This window comes from Rhamphochromis longiceps, linkage group LG20 (genome assembly GCF_057381845.1).
Source record: "Rhamphochromis longiceps isolate RC_006_pf linkage group LG20, R_longiceps_female_GT1.1, whole genome shotgun sequence".
NCBI classification, from domain to species: Eukaryota; Metazoa; Chordata; class Actinopteri; order Cichliformes; family Cichlidae; genus Rhamphochromis; species Rhamphochromis longiceps.
In genome coordinates this window covers 3,851,719-3,879,068 of record NC_140576.1, presented here as the reverse complement: position 1 = coordinate 3,879,068, position 27,350 = coordinate 3,851,719, and the positions used below count along the sequence as shown (strand labels likewise).

The window sequence follows — 27,350 nt, the reverse complement described above, 5'->3', positions numbered from 1 at the left end:
TTTCCTCCTAAAGTGATAAGGGCGGACAGCGTACTTTCCTGCATGAAGCTGCTCACAACCATGTTGGTGGATGTATTTGTTTTAATAACCAAATGGATTTTTGGAAACTCACATCAAAATAATCTAGATGGGAAAACAGCACTGCGGGGCAGAGGAAAACATATAAATTTAACTTGGTGTTGCGCTGCCAATTTAATACTATTTTTTAAAGCCCAGACTCTACATATTTCCCACAGAATTTTGCATTTAATCATTTTCTTTGACAAAAAATATTTCTCCAGTTACTACCGCACCTCTAACCAGTGGCTTGCTGTGTTAAAAGGCACCGTGTGTTCCTCCTATACTGGTGTAAAATCTGTTTATGTAAAACCTGACATTTTTCACTTTAGTGTAGTATCTTTTGTTTGGTTTCAAATTCAGTGTGGCAACGTGTTAAGAAAGAAGAACAAAGATTGCAGCTATTCAAATGCTAACACTCTGGGCTGTTCTGCATCATTGGGTTATCATAATTGTTTTCAACACGGCAACTAATCTGGTTATTTTTTTTACATACGATAATCTCCTGGTTGATTTCAAAATAAACTGATTTGTTAGTTTAAAAAATCAGAATTATATGTCAAAATCAAAATAATCATTTACATTTTTAATGTCTTCATGTCACAGTACTCACATCAGTTTAATTTAATAAAGAGGTATAATAATTATTTTCTGTCGAGGTATATGATCAACCTTAAATTCATAGTGTGGGACAGCAGTTAAGTAAATGTACACAGAGCTCACCATCAGTGCTGGCTACACCGCTGACAGAGGAGGAACACAGCACCAGTGAATGAGTTGCTCCATTTTCTGTGGATAACCAGGATGCAACCTGCCCCGTGGGGACTCCCAGAAATTCAGAGAGAAACACATTGTTTTGTCGAGCTCTTATAGTGCCTTGGCTTGTAGCCATTTGCAGTCTTTCATGGCAGTAAGGGGGGCAGAGTTGTGTCCTCCTAAGATTGGTTGAAATGCAATCAGGACAAGACAACACAAGATGCTCAATTTGCATTAAGATTTCTGCATATTTAACGTGAACCTGTTTTTCTCTCACTTGCAGCACCAATGCTATTTTAAGACTGTGCACTGGTATTATCAAAATAGAAAAAAACATGTTCGTGACTAAAATCCTGACAATAATTTGGGCCAGGGAGAAGAAGGGAGCAGGGTTTTTTGTCTTTATTTTTAACTTTTTTTTACACTGTGAATCTGAACCTCTGGCAGTGAGGCCAGGAAATGAAAGGAAATGGAGTGTCACGTACCCCCACAAACATCGCAGCAGGGCATTAGAGCTAAAGTAATGGATTCCTCACACACACCATTACTTCAAAGTGGAAAGCATGAAGACACTGCCACCTGCAAGGCCAAGCTCTCTTACCACAAGTAAAATAGAATGACATGGCCTCTACAATTCACTCAGCCCCACCTTCAAATCAATGATTTTACTAAGAGTAATAATCTGATTAGCACCGTCTCTGGTTAGTTCATAGTCTCTATAGTCTCTTTTACATACAGAAATAATTGCTGATCCAGGTCATTCACCCAGAATCACAATGTGGCTTTGAGTATTTAACATTTCTCCGTGTGCTGAAAAGAAGAATGATCCAGCTGTGTAATTTATAGCTCAGCTCAAGCAAGCGCTCTTTGTACATTCTTCAACTCTTACTAGGCACTAAAATCCACTTACCCTCAGGACCCACAAATAAAAAAAAGTTAATGTACATGACGGCTAGTACACCCAACATTGGTTTTTAAGTATCAAAGCACTAAATCACAGGAATCACAGACTGTTGCCTGCAGACTCTCTGCTGCAGTTGTAGAGGGAAATCTTTGAACAAGACAGGAGTGTTAACATTGTTTTGTTGTGTGTGTGTGTGTGTGGGGGGGGTGGGGGGGGGGGGGGGGCTTCCAGGTTCACCAAAGCTTCTGAGCTTTACTGGGATCTTTGCCAACAGGTAATCCAGCTGTTTTTAATGCTTCTGAAGTGGTGCAGGAGAGATCCAGTTTTGACTGCCAGCCCTAGATTGCAGCTGTCGTTTCAAAGATTTGCCTGATGTTCTCCTTTAGACCTCTCAGTTGACATCTAGCACCTCTTCTTCCACCTGTTGTGGATCTTATTTATTGCTTGTTATTAAATATGCGTGGATCTTGTGAAATTTTCCATTTAGCCTAACTAGCTGAACTGCATATTCAATCATTTCTCAATTTTAGGCAGGTTATTCATTACTTTCAGCTGATTTTTGTTGTTGTTTTGTTTTTTATGTCTGCTCACTAAATAGTACTCACACACTGTGGATATATTTTTGGCATCTGCAGAAATAACTCTGGTTGCAAATCACAGTCTTAGACAACCTCATTATGTATGTGGCTGCTTTTCAGCACCACGGACAGCACCCAGTGGACTCCAGCCCTCTCAGTCTTCCCCGAATAGAAAATGAACCTTAAATTTTTATAATCGGAGGCAGTTTTTTTCCTTATCTTGTTTTTATGGAAGTAAAAAATATTGCTAACATGAAAATGAATGCGTTTTCCACAAAACTGGGTTTTGGTGGGTTTAAAGAAGCGTTCATCCATGATGCAGAGAGAGCCCTCTTCCCCACTCAAGCATTACAACTTGACTGCTCATGTCTGAAGCAGAGGAGAGAAAAGTAAAACCAAACCTATCAGCTTGACAGACCGCTTGACTTGACACAGGACTTTCCTCCAGGCAAAACCACTGAGCAACAGGATGGCCTTTTAACTGACTCCGCAGGAAAAAAAATTTAGCCCTTATTTCATTTCCACTTTAATGTCTCAAATGCTGAATCTGTCAGTTTTCCGGAGCTCTTCAAAGACTCGGAGCTCAGCATAGGTGACATCAGAAGAGTACTGCAAGTCTTTCAGCAGAGCAAGACAGTAAATAAGAAAGCCACTGGTTTCTGCACTTTATAGTGATTTCTCTCAGTCCCTTTTTCCCTGACTGTCGCAGAGAGTTGGAATGATGAAGCAGAGCTGTGTCACACCCACACAGCAGCAGAGGCTGTTGTCTTTTCGCTCACAGTCTACTGCTATTTCTGTTGCCTGTGCCAGTGTTTCTGCATGCGGTGGTATGGCAGTGCATGTGTCTGAGCGTGTTCGGAGGGGGTGAACACACAAGGATGAGCGGGAGTAAGAGGGATGAGACTGAGCCCTGTGGTTGCAAAACATCTTTGTTGACTGGAGAGAATGGCAGAAAAGAAGGATTTGGGGAGGAGAGGTAAAAAGCTTCCAAACGCAAACAGAAATAAAGGCAATTATTTTGAGAACTGTAGTCTTACGATTCTCTTTTCCAGTCAAATGTTCATTAAAATTATGAGTTTTTCAACATTTTAAAAAGAAGCCATGCTGTGCCACTTGTGCAAAACAAAATCATTAAATATTGTTCAGGGTTATCAGCATGCGAGCTTCTGAGCGTCATCAAAAACCGCTGCACTGCAGTGCATGGACTGATTCGCTCATTGCAATATTTCACTTTAAAAGAGCCTCAATGAGACAGCCTTGGCTTTACTAAGAGAGACTTTATTCTCTTTATTTCTTTTTTTTTCTTCCAGAGAGAAGTCAGTGATCAATCTCTCTTTGTTAAAATCCCCCAGACCATAGTAGGGAGTCTCAGGCTTGCACAGGCTCTGATCCAGCTATTTGTGAATGACTCATAGGATAGTGCTTCCCTGTGGCGGGCTCTGTCTTCCTCTCCTCACTCCTACTGTACTCCCATGCTCTCTCCTGCTGTTCTGTTCTCCCTCCCCTGTGCTGTCTCTAATCTCCTTTGCTCAATATTGCAGCCCCCCCACCCTCCCTCTGTCCTTTCTTCACCTTCAGCTTTTCTATCCTTCCAGTGCTCCTCTTTAAACTCACCGCTCACCTTCCTCCCCTTGATCATCTCCTCCCCTCTATATTTTCTCTCTTCTCAGTCCCAGAGATTAGACCAGCCCCAGATCACTGTAGAGGTAACCTAAGGTGTATAGTAAATACATTTAGAGTGCACTGCAGAGAAAGCAGCAGACAAAGCAGCTGTCAGTGTGGGAATGATTATCCAAGCACTACGTGAAAACTACCACCTACTTTGATTTATTTGAAATCTCCAAAGCCTGTTACTGCATGACAGGCTGGTCAAGTCGACAACTGTGGACTTTTCAGTTTGATGCTAAATGGCACACGCAAACCAGACACTGATTCTCACTACTGAAATAATTTATAGCTGCTGAAAGCGCTCAGAAATGCAGCAGCCTTTTTATTTGGATCAGAGTGTCTTTAAATCAGACTTCTCTTGTGAGATTTATTGTATACATCAAGAGATCAGAATAGTTACACCAAAAGGGGTGTCACATGTGCCATGATATGGCTGAAAGAGAGAGTTATAAATATGAGCAGTTTTAGAGATGCATTTTTCAACCCTGGGCAATTTGCCCACAGGGCCATAAATATAATGTTGTTTGTCCGCGTCCTCGAGAACAACATATAAAACTGTGGCTGGAAATTACTTTGTCTGAGCCTCGCTTACATATTTATAAATGAATAATATATAAATGAATCAGATTTATCTATATATTATTCCTAAGACTGTTAAGGTTTATTGTTATTATTGTGCTACAGGTTTAGTTATTAATGGCTCATCACAGTTGCTGCTGGCTGATTTATCAATTAATGAGCCAGTTTAGCCTCTAATTATGGTGTGAAGTGCAGTAATGTGCAAAAGTCTTGAGTCACTCCTCATTTCTTCATATTTTGCTGGGAAACATGCACATATATGGATGGAAATACAGTATAAAAGTATTATAATGAGCTTGAAAGTCAGTGTTTGATATGACCACCTGTATTCTTCAACACAGCCAAAGTTTTCTTTTAATTTCTTTAAGCAGTCTTCAAGTTCTCCAGGCTTCTTTAAGGACAATCAGAGCTGCCTTTTGTTCCATCAAGATGATGTTTTTCTATGTTTGTATTGCATTGACAGTGCATTTTGGATCTTTGTCATGCTGACAAATACAGCCATTGCCAAACCAGATTCTTTCCAGATGGTTTCTGTGTTCCTAATTCCCCCAGTTCAATCAATTCTGACAACATCCCCAACGTCACTGGGTAAAACGCAGCCTCAAACAGACCCAAATATCCATACATATATAATGATTTCAATTTTAAAAATTTACATTTTGTATTCTTCTCTCCATCAAACCTGTTGCTGTTGATTTTCACTCTAGTTCTTGTGTGTAATTTGGCACACACCAGGTTTTTCTCACTTCCTTAAAAAGGTCTGCTTGAACCCTTTTAAGGCTTCTTATTTTAAAATGTTTTTTGTGAACAGCACGTAAGTGAACAGTAGATGCATCAATTAAGGAACGGGATAAGGCTGCTTATCTGTTATGTGTATGTGTGCTTTTTTTAATGAATAGTAGGTGAATGTTAAGTGGATTATTAAACATTCATATGAAAATGGTCAGGTTCAAGAACTGCAATGAAAATGAGTAAAATGACTGAGAGCGCAGTCCTACGACAAAATCACATTATTATGTCAAACTCCTTGGAAATAAAATATAAAGGAATGTCGGGTTGCCCGAGCCTTTTTCTCTAGGTTAGGCAGTTGTCACTTTAGTGTACAGGCAGTTAAACTGCACAGGCGCTAGTTTTATTAGTTGTAGACTGGGTTATTTATCTTCTCAGTCTTTGTATTTTGTGCTGCCATATAGAATCAAATAAAATCAGCAAAATACCCCTGACAGTTGTTTTTGTCTGTAATGGAAATGCATTTTTATGAGGAACAGGCTGTTCCAGCATGAAGCAAACAGTAAATAAGGCTCCCTCTGCAAGGGTATAATGATATTCAGTACACCGGACTCCCCCCTGAGAAGGCAGTACTATCATTCTGTGGGCACTCAGCTCATCTGCATTTTGTATTTGTTGAATGCTCATGGTGTTTTTTCACATTTTCACAATGCCTCAAGGTTAAATCGCCACTGTGTTCGTTAGTTTAACTCTAAAACAAACAGGTAATGCAAATATGAAATTGTTCTCTTTCTTTACAGTAAATTTGATGCAATAATTAAGATTATCAATCACATTTATTTTGTGAGTCGACGGCTATCTCAGCTGACAAGTCTCCAATACATTATCTCATATAGGTGGTAATGGGAAACCACCCACTGCTCCACTCTCGCTTCATTACAGTGCTCTGAAAATGCACTTTCTTTTATAATATCATTCCTTATCGGAAGCCTTATCGGAAGCCTAATGATGATTTATAGCCGATAGGAGAACGTCTAGAGAATTGTGGCGGTGAGTGGGTTTGTGCTGTTGAGCGAGACCTGAGTTGTCGCCCCGAGGTGAGAGCAGTTCGTTTTGAATAGCAGAGCAGAAAGCTTACAAAGAGGTGTGCAGTTAGTGGGAGAAATGATTCGGAGTCCGAATCTGAAAAGAAATGTGTTTGCAGCTGACCTGAGCTCTACGCATTGATGGATGTCGTTCCACCCACCACTGCCAGACATGAAGGCAGCTCACCTTGCTACCAGAGAGAGGCTGTTTTAATTGGGAAAAGCTGGCAGTTCTGTGATGACATCTGGTTCTGGTTGGTTTCCAGGTCAATGCTGAAGCTGCAGTCCACCCTGATCTCTTATTAGAGTGGGTAAAGCATCTGCACACCTCTCTCCTCACCCTGATGAGCAAATTAAAAACAGTCTGAGCAGTATTACCTCTTGACCACACTGAGCTCTGACCTCATTATGAGTTAATTTGTTTATGTCGGAAATGAAAAGCTGTCATTTCTTAATATAAAAGGGGAAACTTTTAGTATTTATTTTGGCTCAGTTTTATATTTTCAGCAGTGAATATGTTGACTTTTTTTTTTTTACTGTGCCAACTTCATCATTTGACAATGTATTACAGATCTGTCCAAGACTGATGAACACATATTAACAAACTAAAGAGCCAACAAACTAAATAGATGTTACCAATATTTAATTTAGCCGTGTTAAAGAAATAGTTCCACTCCGTATCAAGTACAGCTGGCAGTAACAGTAGGAAGGGTCTCTCATTCCCAGTTCATAATATATGGATCCTTGTCAACGACCCCTTGACCTTACATGCCAACACATTGGCATCTAAGCCAAACGATCTCTTTCTAAACCTAAGCATTGGCTTTCACTGGCACTAAAAGAAAACCAGTAATCACAGCAGCATTTGTGGGGGGCGGCACTAGTTCTGAGGACAAGTGTACAGAAGATCCATAGTTTCTTAGCTTGTTCTGAATTTCTTCACATCTTTTCCCTATTTCACTTGATCACTTCTCATTTAAGGACAGAAAGCCTTTTGACCACATAGTTTTAGTTTGTTGTCCTCCACTTATTCATATAGATTATATGTTTATACAGCTATGGCTGGAATTTAGAGAAAATTCATTGTTCATTGTTCTTTCCCCACATTTTGACTGGATGTCTATTATGATGGTCAATCTTTGGTTCTGAATATAAATTAAATTTTGAATGAACAAAATGAGTTAATACGTGTTTGCATTAGAGTAAAGATGTGCTGATCGCAAATGGTTTTGAGCAAACTGTCTGCTGGTAGAAAAGTAAAGAAGTAAAGTGTTCCTCTAAGTGTATTTAGTCGATGTTTAAATATCTTTTTTTCTTTGTATGTGTGTGTGTGTGTGGGGGGGGGGGGGGGGGGGGGTCGTGTTATCTGCCACAAATCCAGAATAGCTAATTGGCGTAAGATCTTCTGAGCAGAGCTCTCATATGAGTGCTTTTTTTCATATTATACATGTAAAATGTTACATGCACTGTAAGTACGGTGTAATTCTATGTCATTAGCTGTTGATTTCCCTCTTTGCTGCTGCTGCTTGGTGGTTATTGTTCAAGCAGTAAGTGGGTGGGCAAGGGAGGTGTTGCCTCTATCTTAGGCTGGTAATTTATGACTCCAGCTGCTGTCTCCCTCTCCCCAGGTGGACAGCTTGATTCCTCAGCAGTGCATCTAATTAGGAAGAGAAAAACACATTTCTGAGGGAGGCACAGTCTATGAAAGGATGGCACTCATCCCTGATTGGACAACAGTTTCTCAAAGGAATAGATGCGTAGATACAAATTAGGGAGCCTGATAAAAATAAATAAATAAATAAGTAAATAAAATGGAGGAAAAAAACATAAATGTGAGGAAAGTGGTTTTTTGTTTCTAATCTATGATACACACTGAAATTTCTATTTGTCTTAAAATAGCAGCAACTCGGTGCATTTAAGTACGGTCAAGACAGCCTTGTGAAATTCAAACCAAGCATCAGAATGAGGAAGAAAGGTGATCTAAGTGACTTTGAAAGTGGCATGATTGTTGATGCCTGATGGAGTAGTCTGAGTGTTCAAAAAACTGTGGTTTTCTGACATAAACATCTCTAGGGTCTACAGAGAACAATCTGAAAACAAAAATATCCAGTGAGCAGCAGCTCTGTGGACGAAAAGGCTACAGCAGCAGAAGACCACACCAGGTCCCGCTCCTGTGACTACGAACAGGAAACTGCAGCTACAATTCGCATGAGATCAAATTACACAACAGAAGATTGGAAAAACATCAGCTGGTTTGATGAGGATTGATTTCTATTATAACATTTGGATGGCAGGGTCAGAATTTGGCTTTATTAACATGAGAGCATGGACCCATCCTGCCTGCTATTAATGATTCAGGCTGCTGGTGGTGTAACGGTGTGGGGGATGAGTATTGTTACTGACCAGGTCCCTCTTTTCATGATCATAGTGTCTCAATACAGTAGAGCACCTCAGGATGTCGTGAAACCTGAGATCGCCCCAATTAAAGTGGCTCTGAAAGCAAAAATTGGGTCCAAACCAGTACCCGTGCATTGTAGTGACCAGTGAGTGTATTTTGAAAATAAATGAGACTGAGTCTTTTATAGTTGTGGATGGAGTTTATATGTAATCTGCTAAGTTGTTTCTGATGTAAGAGCTATAAGTTAAAACAGGTATAATTGCATAATATATATTTAAAAAGGGGCCTAATGTGAACCAACAGAGAAATATAGCCAGAATCTGCAGCTCCTATTGCCTTTTTGCAGCTTTATTGTGAGTTTCATCTCATTTTCAGTAGCCAAGGCCACAATATTTTGGTTCGCTGTCCCTGCTCTCATTGTTTTGTTTTCTCCCACAGCAGGCAGCTGTTTTCAGCAGAGCTCTAAAAAGCCACTATAATCCAGAAGCATAGCCAGATATCACATTAAGAGTGGATATAACAACATCAGATGGGCCTGACTGCAAGGCCCTAAGGCACAGTACTCTTGGCATGTAAAGTAACTTGTTCAATCACTAGGCACCCAAGTGAACAAACAGAAAATAAAGTAATTCCTGATGGAGATATTAGCCTGGCCAGATAGCCACACACCTGCAGAGGCACTGCACTTCCAGGGTTCATATGCAAACATGAAAATAACTTACCCAGAATGACTAAAGTGAAACTATTTCAGGTCAGTTTGAACAGCAGAAAATATTAAGAAATTTCACTTTGTGGGCCAATCTAAGTGAAATTAACATTTTTGCCTAAATAATAAATACCAATAGACTAATTACATTTTAATCTGTACTGCAATGCATTATAAAAATGCAGCAAATCAGGACCAAACATAAGAACATGTATTTTAAGTTTATACATATACAGTTTACAGTGGTTAACTGTTCATGGCAGGGCACTGTCACCCTCAGACCACCAGGAAATGTCCCAGCGCTCCCAGCAGGGTGCCTGCATGTATCAGTGTAACTCTTTTCCTGTCATGTCCATGTCACAGCAGTTTCTCTTCTCCTCCGTGTATGTGTGTGTAAACCCATCTCCTCACACTCATAGTGGAGCCTAGGGCAATCTTTTAGCTGAAATATGACCTGAAATATCAGAATCAGAATCAGAATCAGAATACTTTATTGATCCCTGGGGGAAATTATTTTTTGTTACAGTGCTCCATTTTAAACCAACATTAAGACAAGACAGACAATACGCTAACTAAGAATAGTACAATATATACATATATATACATACATACATACATAAGTCACTTATAAATAAATATTTGGAAAAGAAACGTGTAGTTGTAGCAGCAAACAGTGTGTTAAGTGGATGCGTTGTACAAATATGGCAGGTGTATTCACAGGAACACACCTGCCAAGTGTGAAGCAGCACAAATAACCGATTGCTTAGAAAAGCAAAGAACACTGAGACAGGCAGACACTGAGAGATAATAATAACTTATTACTTTGATGCTTATTATTATGAAATTCAGTATAATAAACTCTGGGCTGCATGACAAATGCACACTTGGTTTTAGTTTTTGCATAGATCTCTTAGCCTTGTCAAATCACCCCTTCCTATTATATATTAGTATAAATTTACTAACATCATCTACTCATTATTTTTACATGATGTTATTTAATAAAGTTGCCACAAGCAAAATACACTTGAAATATATTCATTATCTATTATGAATATTTTTTCACTAAAGATGCAGCTAGTATTAGTAACCTAATGCTTAACCTACCTAAAATAGTGCCCCCCAACCCAGTGTCTGTATTTATGTCTGTTCATAATTTCCTATAAAAACAAAATGCTCATGGGATCACAGCACAGTTTTGAATGATACGTGAGTCTAAACTTCACTTTTCTGTTTCTCACATCATTAGTGTGAGAGAACATGAGGCAACATGCGCTGTTTTACCAATTTTTAGGCCTGAACCCCCCCCCCTTTCTCTGCTGTGAGCTGAGCAGTATACTGGAAATAGACCATTCCTGGGAGACTGCAATATTTTGCTATTGCTATTTGGGATTATAGCACTTTTAACTTCTTTAACTTTAAGTCAGTGAAAATGTTACAATCGCACGTGATCCATTTTCATGAAACCTTGGTGACTAGGTAGTTATAGTACCTACCTGCTCAGCAGGAAGAGCAGATATTTCCCCATTAGAGATGGTGCCAACAAGAACTTTTTCTTTCTTTGCAGCTGCATGCATCACATCTGCCAGCCAGCCAAGTTCAAGCTGACATCCACGTCTGTGCAGACTTGAACTTTGGATATGAAATGTCATAACATCTACATATTAGTCTCTCAAACCCACAACTCTAGTTGCTACTTGGAGCTCTTTAGCTCATCTGTAGTGGCTCCCCTTTGCAAAAAGCTACATTAATATAAAATAATTAATAATAGAAACTTAACCTTAATTGTTAAATCTATACACATAAATGGTTAGTCATGAGTCCCCTTAGCTATGGATTCAAAATCCCTTAAAAACAAGCCATGGAGAAAATTGAAGAATTTAACTGTGCATAGACAGATGTGTTTTCTGCACATTAGCCAAAATAAAACCTTTATTTTTTTCATTACCCTTGTTATATTTGAAGCTTTTTATTTGTTTGATTTATAAGAATGCATGTAGGACTCAAAGAAGCTATAAAGCTGCATGCCACTTCACGATTGCTCAATTTTGTTTAGTAATAATAATAAGAAGAAAACCGTTTTAGCTATCGACACTCTCTGATTCTATATATTTAGCAACAGCATGGTGTTAATGGCATTGTAATAAAACTGCAAAGCTGAAGTGCTAAATAATCATTAATACCCCACTGTAGAGTAATGTTACATCTATTAGCAAAGTTGATAGGCTCAGTTATACTTAATATACCTTGTAACCGTAATTAAAATGAAAGAGGATCAAATATACTTTCTCTCAAAGTTGGTAAATTCTTTTGTTACATTTTTTTGACAAAACAAACATTTCACCAACAGCTTAAATAAAAAGTCATACATGTCTCTACTGATAGTAAAGTTTACTAATCCCTGTATTAGACATTAGTGTTAAAATATCTGCATATTTAACATTTATTTAAGAGTTGCTACCAAAAGCATATTTGTGAGATCACAGTGACCTTCTAGTGCTTTCCTTATCAAATTCTAATCAGTTCATCCTTGAGTCCAAATAAGCATGTGCACCAGATGGGATCAAATTCTCTCCATACACTGTCTTCAAATAAATGTTACTTTCACAGCCAAAATCTAATCAGTCCATCCTTGAGGCCAAGTGAATGTTTTGTCACAGTTACATGCTGACATCCAGGAAAACATTAGGCCTCCAGGCATGTCTGCCAATGGTTTTGAGGTATACGAAAACATAACTTTGAAAGATTGAATACTGGACTTAGCTGTCATGAACAAACTGTTTATAAAGTCCTCGCTCAAAACATTAGACTGCATATCAATTTATGTTCACAACTTACTGGGAATAGTTATTGCACTGTGCAAGTTATTCGAGTGAGGCATGAGAACTGTGCTGTCTTCCTTCCAATTCGGTGTTACGATACCTACAGAAATACTCTGACGTCTCTGTAGCGGTTGGCTGTATTAGTGATGAGCAGGGTCAGAAGTATAAAGCACTAGTGGATGATTTTGTGGGGTGTGGTCTAGGAGAAATCATCTGCTTCTGAATGTGAATAAGAACGGAGGGATTGTAATTGACTTCAGAAGAAAGAAGACGGCTGTGTGACTTTTGTCCTTGAAATGGTTGATCTGGGCATCAACACTGACAACAGGCCGAACCAGAAGAGAGGCTGTAAAGAAAAAGGAGATGAACAGGCGCTACTTTTTCTGTGTGCAGCAAAATAATGGAGATTTTCTATCACTCATTTGTGGCAAGCACAGTGAACTTTGATGGGGGAGCAGCATCGGCGCTGGAGACACCAACAGAATGAATAAACTGATCAGGAAGGCTGGGTCTGCGACTGGCTGCAAACTGCACACTTTTGAAGTTGTGGTAGAGAGGAGGTCACTGAACAAACTGTTATCAATCATGTATAATCCTGACCACCTCTCTGCACCGCTTAGACAGGCAGCAGAGCAGTTACTCAAATAATCTCTCATTTGAAATCTCTTATTTGGATCCACTGCCACAAGGAGAGATACAAGGCATCTTTCACACTGCATGCTCATCACCATCTTTAATCTGTCTGGAAGAAAGTCATCTGCCAGATGTTATTATTGTTATTATTTCATCTAGAAAAAAAATCACAAATATAAATCAAATAATAAAGAATTTCTCATTCATTCATTAAAAATCCAACTGGTATTCTGCCAAAGTTGTCAATATTTTATTCATCTTAAGGCAATCCATTACAAAGCATTTCACAAACCACAGTATGACGACAATATCATGTCCAACACCTGGTTTGGAAATATTCAGCATGCAAGTCAAAGACCAAGAGAGGTATGTAAACAACCTGGGATAAAACAGGAGTAGTGGCAAGAAGAACCCATACAGTATGTGTCTCATAGGAACAGAATGAAAGAAACAATAGATGCAACATGCTGGATGGGGCCGTTTATCTCCAAATACATCCTAAGTAACGATAATGACGCACTGGCAGATGCACTAATCAGGTGAAATGAAGGCAAACTACCAAACTTCCTGCCACTTTGGCACAAACATGCACATTTTCTAAAGAGGCCAAGTTCAACTACTGAACACACGTTGGCACTGAATGTTCTTTATGCGGGGCCTATGTACATAATTAGAGTTCAGCCTCAAACAGAATTTGAAAGGAAGTGGAAAAAAGAAACAAAGCCATTTCCACCAAGAGAAACGGAATAATTCTGTTGCTGCAAAAGACATCATTTATACTGAGCAATAAAATTCAGAGGTGTCAGAGGTGTTATTGATTATTTAGCTTTTTTTCCTATATTACTAAGGATTGAAGTTTCTGATTTCACTGGGGGAATTTGTTATTATCATCTCAGAAAAACAGCAGTGCTACTTTTTAAAAATTATTATTTAAAACTCCACAGACAAAGTTTGGAAATTTGCATGCGTTTCAGGTTTAACGAGCACAGTATATGTATGTATTATGTTTGCACGTATCCTATTCCCTCCTTAATGAGTGGGACAATCTGAAAGAAACTTTGGAAGAACATCGTCATACATAAAGCATTTCTAATGTTTTTAAAGATTTATTACAAATCCCAATTCTTTGGATTTTCACATTATGCTTTTTTCATTGTCCTGCAAATGCGATGGTTGTTCTCGTTTAGCGTTTGTTTTGTGTGTCACGTACAATGTTTTTGAGTCATCATTAAATACTGAATGAAGCATTTCAAAAAGCAGTGCAGGCCTGCATATATTTATATTACTTATATTTATAAGTTATTGAGTTCATACTTCATCTTATGATAAATGTGTTCAGTACAAATTGTTTCCCTTAGATTGACTGAAAAATACAGTACAGTATGTAGCATTTTAAAACAAAGAATCCGTATTCATTTTGGGGGGTTGTTTTCCCATATTTTCAACCATACACTGAATTTTATCATTTGACATTTATAGAAATGCCCATAAACTTCTGTAAAAGAAAAAAAAAAGACTTATCAGGACATTTTCTGTTTTTTATAAAAAAAAAATTATCATCGTGTTAAATAGCTTTCTGTAGAGGCATACTGGTATTTTTGACCATTATGTAACTCAGCCTAATTTGAAATGTGATGAACCAAGAAATCGGTCAGCAGATTAAACCCTGCTTTGTCTTCTGAGAGGGAAATGTCATCACTAATGAAAAAGTTTAAAGGAAAGAAACCCAAATATGGGGCTGGACTCATGACAGAAGGAGTTCAGCACCTCAGGACTGACTTTCTGCAGTATCATCAGACTCTTTCTGCTCTCTGAGAGCAACACAGCCATGGGAGTCAAAGAACAACAAACAAAAACTCTAAAGCAACATGAATTATGCAAACACATTTAACTCCGAACACAAAAGAAAACACAACCGAGATTCACATTCACAGAGAACAACACAAAAAAAATCTTTTTAAACGTTAGTTCTCCAGTTTCATTGAGTGAAATCATTTTGAAACACTGTGCTAACAAAACAGAAAGGAATTTCTTAATAAAACCCATGAATGTTTACTTTTTCCTTGAGGCCATGTAAATGCCACAGCTGAATTGTAAACAAGTCTTGACTTTGAATATTGTACAACAAGGCTCGATGACACTGGTAGCATTTATTACTTCAAAGATTCTTAGTGAAGAGCTGTAAGTATAAAAAAGTGCAGAGCAGTGGCGGAGACAGTGTGTACCAGCTCCTTTGGCTGAAATAGTCCTAATCTCACAAGTGTTTTATCATCTCCAACATTTTCTGTGTGTACATCTTAAAACATGCTGGCAGAATCACACCTGGGTAACTAAATTTGGATATGTTTCCATATAAATAGGCACATCTGGATCAAGATATTGAGTGACTATGTGAAAATGGCCATTATATATGGATAACTTGATGTACACAACTGGGCCACAACTGTCTTTTTTGTTTTTTTACACAATTTATACACAGTCGCCATAAAGATATATATATATATATATCTATATATCTATATATCTATATATATATATATATATATATATAGATATATAGATATATAGATATATAGATATATTAACAAGCTTAAACTAAATCTTAAAACAGAATTGTGCAATTGTGTTTTTAAGCATTTAAATAGCATCCCGATGAGTTATAAAAATGGGCCATTGTGCATTAGTATAAAACAAAATGATCTGAGAACAGTCGAGAGACAGAAGACAGCAGACAGGATGGAATAAAAAAAAAAAGGTCTGTTTTTGTTTTGCGCAGTCACTTAAAAAAAACACTCAGTGCCTAAATATATTTTTTACTCTGTTGCAAGATTTATGATTGTTCAATCTTCATTCTGGGGAAAATCAAACAAATCAAATTTAATGAGGAGAAAAATGGCTGTTAGTTGACATCAGTCTTTCAAAAGTATATCGTATTTGAAGTCTCCTTTAAAAATACTGAACTAAATCTCAGATATTAAACTGTCACCACAACAAACATAATGGAAAGAAGCAGCAAGATGGAAAATGATGGCAGCATGAGAATAGTTTTATCTACGTTTCCTTGCATACTACATGGAAAAGTGAGTATGTGCTTGTTTTTATGATAGATACAAGTTCATTTAAATATCAGTATAATAGTAGTGATAATCCTTTTTAAAATAAAAAAGACAGTGTCAAAAAAAATTCAGGGCCCTTTCCATTATTGTCATTGTGGCTAGTCCTTTCAAAATAAGAGGTTTTTTTTAGCTTATCACCACTATTGCCTTTGTGCTTTTTATTTGGACAATATTTAGTGCATTCTGTAAATATACAGCTTTTTCCATCAGGCCATCAGACTGCTGAACACGTCATAGACACCTCAGCTTCACTACTGGAACTTCAACATTATGCACTCCACACTGTATATAAATGCCACTTGTTTTGCACATATTCAACTCTGTATATTTTATATATTTTATTATTATTATTATTATTATTATTTTATTTTATTTTTTTACTATTTAATTTGTAAAAATGTGTATACACACACACACACACACACACACACACACACACACACACACACACACACACACACACACACACACAGAGGAAAATATTTAGTATACACATCCAGAAATGCATACACTATTATATATTGTACATATATTTATTAGTTTCAGGTTGGCCATTCTTGTATTTTGCTCGTTTGTGTTGTTGTGTTTGCACATCTCTGTTGCTTGTGGGGCTCGCACACAAGAATTTCACTCGCATGTGCTGTGCCAGTGTGCCTGCACATGTGATGTGACAATAAAAAGTGATTTGATTTGATTTGATTTGATATAAATATAAGAAAGATGTATAAGACATGGTGCTAAAATATCTATATAGCAACAGCTCGCAGGAGGTGCTCTACTTTATAGCTTGCAATTAAAGATTATTCATAGGTGAACATGATTAATAAACTGCTGAATGGGTTTTGTCACATGCTCTTATATTACAGTCCTTATCAAAGTAGAAATGGGGGTCGTTTTTATTATACTGGTCACAAAATATAAGGTGGAAAACTTCTGGGGAAATATGACTTTAATACCCCACCCTTTAAAACCCCCTAAAATGAACAGATCATTCCTGCAATAAATAAATAAATTATTATACACATGATTTCCTAGTTTACACACATTGATTCCAAAAGGTATCACAAGCATGATACACACTGGCACATCCTAATATATTTATGCCTTCAAACAGGCCCTCTTTATGGGCTCACTTGCTATCCATTACATCACCATTTTGTCAGGTTAGACAGTGAACAACTGAAAGCTCCTTTCATACCGGTCTCTCAGCGCTCCGGTCCTCAAGCACTCAGAGAGTAAGCTCCCTCATCATAGCAGGTTCCCCTCTGCAGTCTCACTGCTCCAAACCACAATGGAGTCTCATCATCTTTGTGTTACGCTGGATTAATATTTACGGAAGGGCCTCAAAAGCATTTTTGCTTCAAAGAAGTGTTGGTGGAGACGGGTTCCCATCAATCTCAACCTTGCTCTGCCCGACGCAGAGCTTTGTGTGTGTGGGCGGGGAGGGGCTCACACGGGGTTGGTCGGCGGCTCATCACTGGGCGAATACACTGGCACAGGGTTGGGTTTAATGGCTCTGCTCTTCATGTAGGAGATCAGTTGGTCAGGGATCTCAGCCAGTACGTCTTTAGCCAGTCGAGCCATGCTCAGCACATGGTTACCTGTGCGGTCCATGTAGTCTCTGAATGGTACAAACTGTTGTGACATGAGAAAGAAACACATTACTTTTAAAAATCCCTGAATCAAACTGGCAATGTTTTCCTGGTTTCCTGGCTGGTTCACTGAAATGATGACTCAAAGGAACACCAAGGTTTGAAAATTCTTTGTAATGTCCAGAAGGGGGCGACTCCTCTGATTACAGAGAGAATTTTATAAGCCATGTAGGTCTATAAGAAAATTAATTTAGTTTTGGTTAATTTATAAATTCTGCAAACAATTTTGTGCTAAGTTTATGGTCCTGTTATTGCAAGACTCCACAGTGGTAGATTGATGTGCATACAGTCATGTGGAAAACAATCAAGTTTTCTCACAACTATAAGATGTGCTGTGAAAGACACCCTTACTGCTTCCATGGGAGTTAAGACTAAGCTTAAGGAGCACCGAGGTGCTGCTAATCAAATGCACTTAAAATGATCCTCAGCCAGTGTGAGCACCTCTATTAAAGAAGACGTTTTGGCAAGTTGCTGGTTTAAAGCATTCACATGTGTTTTAACACATTTCCAGCAAATTCACCTCAAGCTCAGACTGTGCAATACTCGGACAAATTGCAAACCCACCCAAGAACTATGATTCAGACTCTACAGACTTCAGTTAGCATATTAAACATTAATGTTCATGACAGTACAATATGAAAAGACTGAATAAGTATGGCTTGTTTGGAAGGGTTTCCAGGAGAAAGTGTTGCATCTGAAAAAATCACAAAAGTGCTGTAACAATGAGAGATGAGACCATAATGCACAACACCACATCTGGACAAAATCAATCACAGCATTTCAGCACAAAACCTCATACCAGCTGTCGAGCACTGTGGTAATTTAGGCTTGTTTTGCAGTCACAGGACCTGGGCACCTTTTGGTCAATGAGTGAACCGTGAACTCCTACCAAAATATTCAAATGTAGGGTATCTGTCCAAAGTATGAAACCTGGCTAAAACTAGGTGATGCAACAGGACAACGATCCCAATCACAGTAGCAAATATAAACAGAATAGCCAAAAAAGAAAAGAATCCAGATGTAGCAATGACCCAGTCAAAGTCCAGAACTCAGCCTGACTGAAATGCTGCAGCGGTACCTGCATCTGTGCATAAACAAATGCTGACTGTATGTATGAATAAAGCAGCTGGAAGATAAAGAGATCACCGATATGATTGAAATTGAAAAATGTATGCTATACTTTAAGAGATATTTTGCACTGGAATAAAAAACAGAACATAAGGTCGCCGTTGCCTAATGTTTTTATGCCTATAGAAAATGAGCTGTTCCTTCCCGTGACGAGCCGAGACGTCTCACCTGTACAATGTCTCTCTCTGCCACCTTCCCCCGTGAGGAGATTCTGACATCATCACCATCCAGCTCAACCATTGCTACAGAGAACAAAAATGGATTTTTAAACAAATCTCTAGTATACCTCAGCATCAAAATTATGTATACACTCTTTTTTAGTTCATCATGAAACTTTCCAGAGCAAATATGTCTTCATACTGTGAAGTCATTTACAATATTTATTATTCTTTGCAGAAAGTCTGAGCTGGTTTAATAAAACAAACCATCCCTAATCCGAAGAGGCAACAAAGTGCTTTCCACATATTTTGTGTGTAGTTAGTATTCTCACCATCAAACTCAGCCTGGCCAACTCCAACAATGATGATAGACATGGGGAGTTTGGCTGCCTGTCATAAACAAGAAGAAGAGACAGTCAGTTGTCAGTCACATGCCAGGAATACAATATTTTCTTTCAAAAAAACAAAAAAGAACCAAAGCCATCAAAGGGTTACATTTCCAATTACGTTTATTTATCCACCAACACACATCTCATTAAAACAGTCAGTATGAACCGACATGCACAATTCCCCAGAGAAGACATAAATGATAATGGGCAAGATAAAATAAGACAAATATAAATTAGAAATAGCATAAGAACGTTGTCTTGACTATGTTACACATCACATTGTGTTGTATAGTTTTGTTCCCAAAGGAGCCAAGAGAAAACGCAAAATGCATTATTCAAACCAGGGCCTTCAAGGTGGATACAACTGTCAGCACGCACAGAATTTGTTAGCTAACCAATATACACACATTCACAATCTCATAGTAAAGATAACATAAGGTTATGCAATGCTCTTGTAGTTTGCAGAAATCCTGCAAACACCACTCAGTATAAAACCCTTTATTCAAGTTTGCTTATAGAAATGATTCAAATGCTTTTAACATCAGAACAGAAAAGGGCCGCATGTTGTGTCTATTTAAACGACAGTCAAAACAAATCATAAATCTACAAGATAAAAGGGGGCATCTTCTCAACGGTTTGTGGTGTAGAGGTTACTGCACTGCATAAATTCAGACCATGGCATTGGTGTGCAGAACGTGAAAGCCCTGGCACGAATGAATGAATGATATATGCTTGTGGTAGAAATGCATTCACAGGGGCAAAAGTAGGTCAGCTTTCCTGGAAAAACCTCTCAAGGGGAGAGGCCTGTCACAGATAGGAGTAAATAGACTGAGGAGGACCTCCCCTTTCATGGTCTCTATCGTTTTTCTCTCTCAGTCTCTATTATTTCTTTTCTCCACTAGTGTTATTCCTCATGACCTCTTGCTCTCGCACAAAATAGCCTATATATTCTATTTTCCCAGTTTCCAGCAGACCAAAACCCTCAGGTATATACTTGCCAGAGCTGATACTGTTGCTTGAGCTGCATTATTCAGTTTACACCATTTGTTACTTTGCGTGTACTGTAAAGTGTCACTCCTCCAGTTTTTCTGATGCTTCACTTTCACTGCAGAGAACCACAACAAATCTAAAGGGACTCAGTAGATATCCGCTGTGATATCAGCAGTTTCATTTAATATTAAAGGACTACAGAAATATTTTGGAACAGGAAGAATGGCACCACCATGTTTCAATCATGCCCATGAATTTAATTCTTCACAAAACTTTTACCACAAAATCTAAATATGTACATTGCCTCTGCAGTAGCTTTCATTTGATTCTGTACCAACACTGTTACGTATTCTGTATCAGGTTGCTCCATCTCACCAAAGCTCGAAGATGAAGACCCAAATTAAGCTCCCTAACAGGAAAATATCCACAGTTTTATGAGGTTCCTGCGTCAGTCTCACCCAAACAGCAAAGTGACAACTGCAGATATAATCTAAATTTCGCATACAAATTAATTTATGTCTGTTCCTCTCGGGCTAAAAGCAGGCTCTGCTTTACAATTTTATTAAAATGAAATTTTCAGTTTCAAGGAAAAACATCAAAGGAAAAGAGTTGCAGACTGTATTTACCTCTGAGGCTGTTCTGTCAGATAAGAAAAAAATATGCAGAGCTGAGTGTTGGACACAGTTACTTGTTTATGATTCATCGTTCCAGGACAAAGGCTGAATACCTAATGAAGCTCTTCCATCCAAAGAGAGCGAAGTCAGGTCCAGTGGCTGCAGGATGTGGCAGGTTGAGGTTGAGCAGAGCGCAGAGCAGCAGACAAGATCTTAAAAGGAAGGTGTGGCTGTTCGAATGGTTTGATTAACAGTCGCAAATTCCCTTTAAACCCAGTCTGCTGGGGGTCTGAACACTGTGTTCCTGTAAGGCTCTACCCGCTCGACGATGACTGATCGTCAGCCTTACCTCTGCGGGCAGATTCCAGCCAAAGGTGAGCTGCAGTGTTGTCAAGACACATGAAATATGCAGCAGGCAGTATGGGACAAAACAAACACCATGAAACTTTAAAAAAATTGGCAACACTGTTGCCTCAGATCTCAGATCAGAGCACAGAGGTTGAATCTCAGCTGAGCCTCTAAGCCTCTTGAGGGTCTCAGAAAGAAATAAAAATATTGGACAAACTGAGCCTCTAAGAAGTGGGGTAGAAAACATCCCATAAATCCTCAAATCCAGTGCTACTGGCTTATAAACCCTCAAAGTAACAGAAAGCCTGAGAACAGTGCCACAGTAAGCTTAAAGCACCTGCAAAACCAATGTCCCGCAGAGTGGAGGAGAATGGAGAGAGAGAGGTTAATATCCTCAGGCTAGTGTTAAATCAGCACTTACATTCACTATGGCCTCCTTGGTCTGAGCCATGTCCGAAATCACTCCATCAGTGATGATGAGCAGGACAAAGTACTGAGATCCGTCCTGCACTGCTGCTGCATACCTGGGTGCAAGAAATGGTAAGTGGTAAATGGCCTGTATTTGTATAGCGCTTTAGTAGTCCCTAAGGACCCCAAAGCGCTTTACACAACCAGTCATCCACCCATTCACACACTGGTGATGACAAGTGTGTGAATGTGTTGTAGCCACAGCCACCCTGGGGCACCAGTAGGCAACGGGTGAAGTGTCTTGTCCCAAGGACACAACGACCGAGACTGTCCAAGCCGGGGCTCGAACCAGCAACCTTCCGATTACAAGGCGAACTCCCAACTCTTGAGCCACGATCGTGAAACTGACTGTGACAGAATGATTTAAGCACAACAGCTCATGTTAGAAAAAAAAAAAGTTATGAAAAGCGCGCATGCAGGAGCAACCAGAGAGAAACTCTTAGAGGAGCAGAAAACAACTGTGTGAGAGATAAAAAATACATTAAAAAATATATTCCTCAGAAACAAACTCTCTCCGCACAGTGTGTGACACAAGAGCTTAATATAGACACGTAAAGAAGAAAAATATGTTGTATAGCTCTTCACGTCTCAGAGGTCTATCTAGACACTCTTACGAAACCCATCAGAGACACCACAGTGAGTGTGGCCTAGATTCAATCGCCCATCGCTGGCTGCTCTATGAATAATTTGTTAAACTGTTTATGCAAGTGCAGCAGTCTTATTCTTCTGGAACATTATTGATTGCCTTGCATTCATCTTACTAGACTTGATGAGCAAAAAAAGAGGGAGAAATGTGGCAGATCATTGCAAGAGCCAAGGACAGGTCAGAGGTGAAGCTTCACTCTTTGCATCCTGCTTGGTCAAATTGACTGTGAGGCACCGACAGTTTAATCAAAGAGCGTGCCCTGTCTGTGACAACAGCAAAAGCGATGGCTGCTGTTTAGGGGATTAAAGTGGCATTTGTCTTCCTTAGCTGACTTACAACAATGTAGGCCACACTCACTGGAGACTGTTCAGCGTATTAGCAGAGTACTAACAGCAGAGTCAAACTCAATTTGTAGATTCCTACACAGATGAGATCCTTAAACTGGCTAAAACATTAACAACTCAACATCGTACATTTACTATACATTATGCATCATGCATGAACATCTTTCCCCCTTTTATCAACATTTCCTGACTTCAATAACTTATCAGCTTTCTTCTTGTGGTGGATGGAAAAGTTGAACATGCACATTAAACACAACTACTCAAATGAACTGCATTGTTAAGATCATTTCCTGGTTATGCAAATAGTTATCTTTTCATCAGTTTTAAATTGGACATCCTTCTGAGACTTTTATTTATTCTTTTTTTTTTATTCATTGACATTATGCATAAAGGTCTGCAGGGGAATGTTTTCTTTGGTGCGTTTTAAATTAAATTAATTTAAGCTGCAGTTTGTGCTTTCAGTTATCTCAACACCCTAATCTTTAGCTTCTGCCAGTTGTTAGTGAGGCATATAACAGGATTTTAAGCTCTAAGACTGGATGATTCCAGGCTTGAAATAGCTCCTCCCACTCTACAACATCACTGGGGAAAAGGATTCTTCACAGTTTATAACTGTTATTATACAAATCAGTAAGAGATAGAGAAAAGCAAATATTATCTACATGAAAACCTGCAAAACTAATACTGAAACAAAAAGTGACATAAAAGCCCTTCAGATGAAAACAAGTTACACATTTTCACTACTCAGACTACATTTCTCTGATCACATTTGTATTTTGATTTATCTTTTTGATTAAATACAGATGATCTACTTACTAGCAGATAGGAAAAAGCTCTATTTTAGCACCATAATAGTTTGTAATTACGTAAGGATGGATATGACATCCTTTAACCTTCTGTCAGCTGTAGGGGGTGGGCAGGGCATATATATATATCTATATATATAGATATATATGTTACATTTTGTTAGTTTAAATTTTGCGCGTCGTTTTATTGAATAAATCTTTTTGCATAAGCTCTATTATTCTACTACAAGATTAATCTTTATGGGGAAAATATTAACAAATACACTTGAAACACAGGTCACAGGGACACGTTATATACATGGGACTTAATATAGTAATATCACAACTGTTTTTAGCCGCAAACAGCACATTATGTCTTCTGTGTGTTTAATGTACTGCTGTCGGTTTGTAGGCACAGCTTTTTAATTCACTTTGTGCACTTACTCTATTTGCAGTGACAAGGAGTTTGTAATGGTGAATTAATGCCATGCCTCATTTACAGTAAAACTCATTAAGTGACTAGCGTGGCTCATCGATACATGTCACGAAAGGCTGCATGACCATTTACAAGTTCCCTCCCAGAGACGCCGCCTTACCTCCCCACGTTCATCACGTTATATGTCTGCAAAATAAACGTCTGGCACCACAAATCCCTGATTACCATTTCTATTTGTCTTAGCCTGGCAGCTGATTGTTTATTTTCCCTTCATTATTTCTACTCAATTCACAGAGAAACCATCACTCACTGTCCTAATGCCTCTGATGGCATGGCTGCCTGCTGAAGATTATTTACAGACTGACTTTCAAAGAAAGGGCGACTGCACTCTGTCATATATCCACTGGGACAGATGTTTGCGTTGGTACCTTGCCACATGATTAACAACAGGAGCAAAGTTGGTGGGCCCATACAGCTGAACTGTCTTAAGGCTTTGATGGTACGCTTCAAGAATCCCCTCCATACCATTACAGTACGGGTTGTCGACGTTGCCATTCTGAGGAAAAACAACAAGACATAAATGGTACAAAAACTACAACAATGGCAGAGTCAAACAATCAACAAAAATGTATTTAACCTGTTAAAATTAATCTCATGTTAAAGTGTTAAACTGTTAAAGTGATTAAAGTGATTTATTAGATTTTCAGATGAATACAAGTGGATGTGCTAAATACTCCAGTATGTTTGCTAGCTGGAAGGTCACTATGCTTATAAGCAGCAACATGTTGGACCAAACCAGACTGGAAAGACTAGTGATAACCTGTTTTAAAGCTCTGTATTTGTATTAAGTTTAGCAGCAACCACATAGCGACACCACTTTCTACCCTCCCTGCTACAGAGATTTACTAACATAAAGGTAACACCACAGAAAATGACATAAAATTATTTATATAATATTATTATTATTATTTTTTTTTTTTTTTTGTTTCACACATGGTACAGCAGTAATGCATTCCCATACACAACCTTCCTTTCAATTAAAGTAACACTGTTTCCATGCATGAAAAGGAGCAGGAAGAAGAATAAATTCATAAATTCATAAATATATCAAGACAGACTATAAATAATTTTTAAAAAACACGACTTGCTTAAAAAAAACCTCTAGGAAACATCCAGCAAGAGCTGCTAGTGTTTTAATAAGCTGAGTGTGTGATGATGGTGAAACTGAAGAAGAGGGCTTAAGCCACCAATCATCAGAGTGATGGTACTTAAATTACTTTGATTTAGACACCAGGGTTACTCGAGTAGAACAATTCACTAGACCATTACCTGCACATCTGTGAAATCAAACATTGTGCAATCTTTATGCTGTACAGTAAAGTTCATGTGAAGGGGACTAGCAGGTTAAGGATCATTTCAGGTCCCATCGGTCAGCGGTGCATGTATGAAAACCATTCATGACTAAAACAATACAACATAACTTTTAACTGTGAATGGTAGTGGTTAAAATGTCTTTTTCTGTGTGGGCAGGATGGCCAGATTTCCTCAATCAAACAAAAGTAGTTTAAAAAATTAGCTAACACATTAAAGAATCAAATATTCATACAGAGCTTCATTTAAAGTAGTGTTTTGTGCCAATCATAGCCACAAACTGAACCATATCCACCGCGTGCCCAGCTAAGAGACAAAATTATTTATTTAGGACTACATTTATTTAATTTTTTAAAAGCAGTGCTCTCAGTCAATTTTACTCAACTACAAATCAAAATATTTAGCAAAGAAAAAGCTTAAGGAAGTTTGTGTGTTACAAATTTAACAAATGCAACAGAAAATTTAATTAAACAACATTTAGGCTTTTTAAAAATATTAAAATATAACCAGCGGTCTAACAGCTATTCCACTTTTTGCAATCAATTTTTAATGAAGAAGAAAACAGACTCCCCTGCACTGTCTGTAAAGCTCACCACTGAGACAGGTTCACAAATTATCAGCGGGATTTAAGCCATGTGAGGAAGAAAAGGTTAAGTCATTATTCAGTCATTCTTGAGCTCTTAAGCTGCTCTGATGCTTGAGTATTGTCCTACATAAAATTCATCGCCCTCTTGAATGCTGCAGTGTTGTGTGGTATCTTCCAATAGCTGGCAGAAGGTCTGGGAGTTGCATAAAAGCTCCAACTTGCTCATCCTTAATGAGCACAGTCCATACCAGAACCTTCACCACTGTGCTGGCGCCAGTGGTGAAGTGGTGTCTGATGTCTATAAGTGATCCAGCCGCACACATCCATCTAGAGGCACTCTCATTTCACCAGTTCTAAAACCTTTAAAAAACTCTGTCTTCATACATTTCCTGGACTAATCTCAAATATGAAATTTGTGAATGTTATTTTAGTGGTGGGCATGTTTTCTGTCTATGCACTTGGTAGTTTGTACCTCAGGACAACATGTTGACACTGAAGCATCACAGGTTTCTGCTAGTTTCATGTCTTTTACGATCAGTCTTGCAACCCTCTTTACTGTAAGCCAATAGCTCTTTAGATTTGCATGTTCTGGAGTTTGGAAATGTAGAAATAACAACAAGATCAAAAGACTCACTTGCTTTATAACTGTGCATGGAGAGTCGAGGAACTTCAGGTTGTAATTTGGTCAAAGCTAATCAGTATTGTAAATAATATAACAATAGTGATGCAGTAACTGTATGTGCCACGGGTACTTCTAAAATACTGGTGTGGAGTTGAGGGCTGAATGGCGTTTTGAAAACACTGTTTTAGCCGACAGAGATGTTCTTGTCAAACTTAGCTTCAAAGGTTAGCGTCCTTGCCCATTAAGGCACAGTCCAAAGCAAACATACACAGTATAAGAAACATTTCACTCAAGACTTAACTTTACTTTTAAACCCACTTACATGAGTATGGCAAGAAAAAAAGAGAGACTTCAATTATATGCCGAGATGAATCTTAATTCACAAGTTTTAATGGAAACATGGAGTGATGCAGACATTACCCTGTAGACACAGTCCTCATTAGGCTGTACTATGCAGCAGCCAGAGCACATTACTGAGTGAAGCTAAATTGATTTAAGAAGCCGTCAGCCTTACAGAACCTAATTTGCACTATAAAAGGTAAATGGAATTCAGCCTGAGCTCCGCATGTCAGAGATGTAGCTGCTTTTATCTCAAAATGCACACATCTACACTGCACATTCAACATGCTTACCCACACGTAGAAAATAAACACACAAATGAGCACTCCCTGGGATCACCTCCAGTGGGAGGGCCAAAATCATCTTCCCACTGATTCAGATTAAGTCAATGAACCAGATGCCGAAATACAACGTCGGTGTCTAAAATAATCACATAGTTTACTCAC

At 38.5% G+C, this 27,350-nt stretch overlaps 1 protein-coding gene across 1 annotated transcript in view; it reads right to left on the bottom strand.

The window, feature by feature from the left end:
* Positions 1 to 15,655: 15,655 nt before the first annotated feature.
* cpne5a (copine Va) overlaps positions 15,656 to 27,350 on the bottom strand; it is an 83,196-nt gene continuing 71,501 nt past the window's right edge. The window contains exons 16-20 of the mRNA XM_085393748.1: positions 24,415 to 24,542; positions 21,729 to 21,831; positions 19,299 to 19,356; positions 18,977 to 19,050; positions 15,656 to 17,663 (exon numbers count right to left, since the gene is read on the bottom strand). Of these exons, the coding sequence (XP_085249874.1) occupies positions 17,478 to 17,663; positions 18,977 to 19,050; positions 19,299 to 19,356; positions 21,729 to 21,831; positions 24,415 to 24,542 (549 nt within the window). The 3' untranslated portion in view covers positions 15,656 to 17,477. The remainder of the gene's footprint in view (positions 17,664 to 18,976; positions 19,051 to 19,298; positions 19,357 to 21,728; positions 21,832 to 24,414; positions 24,543 to 27,350) is intronic.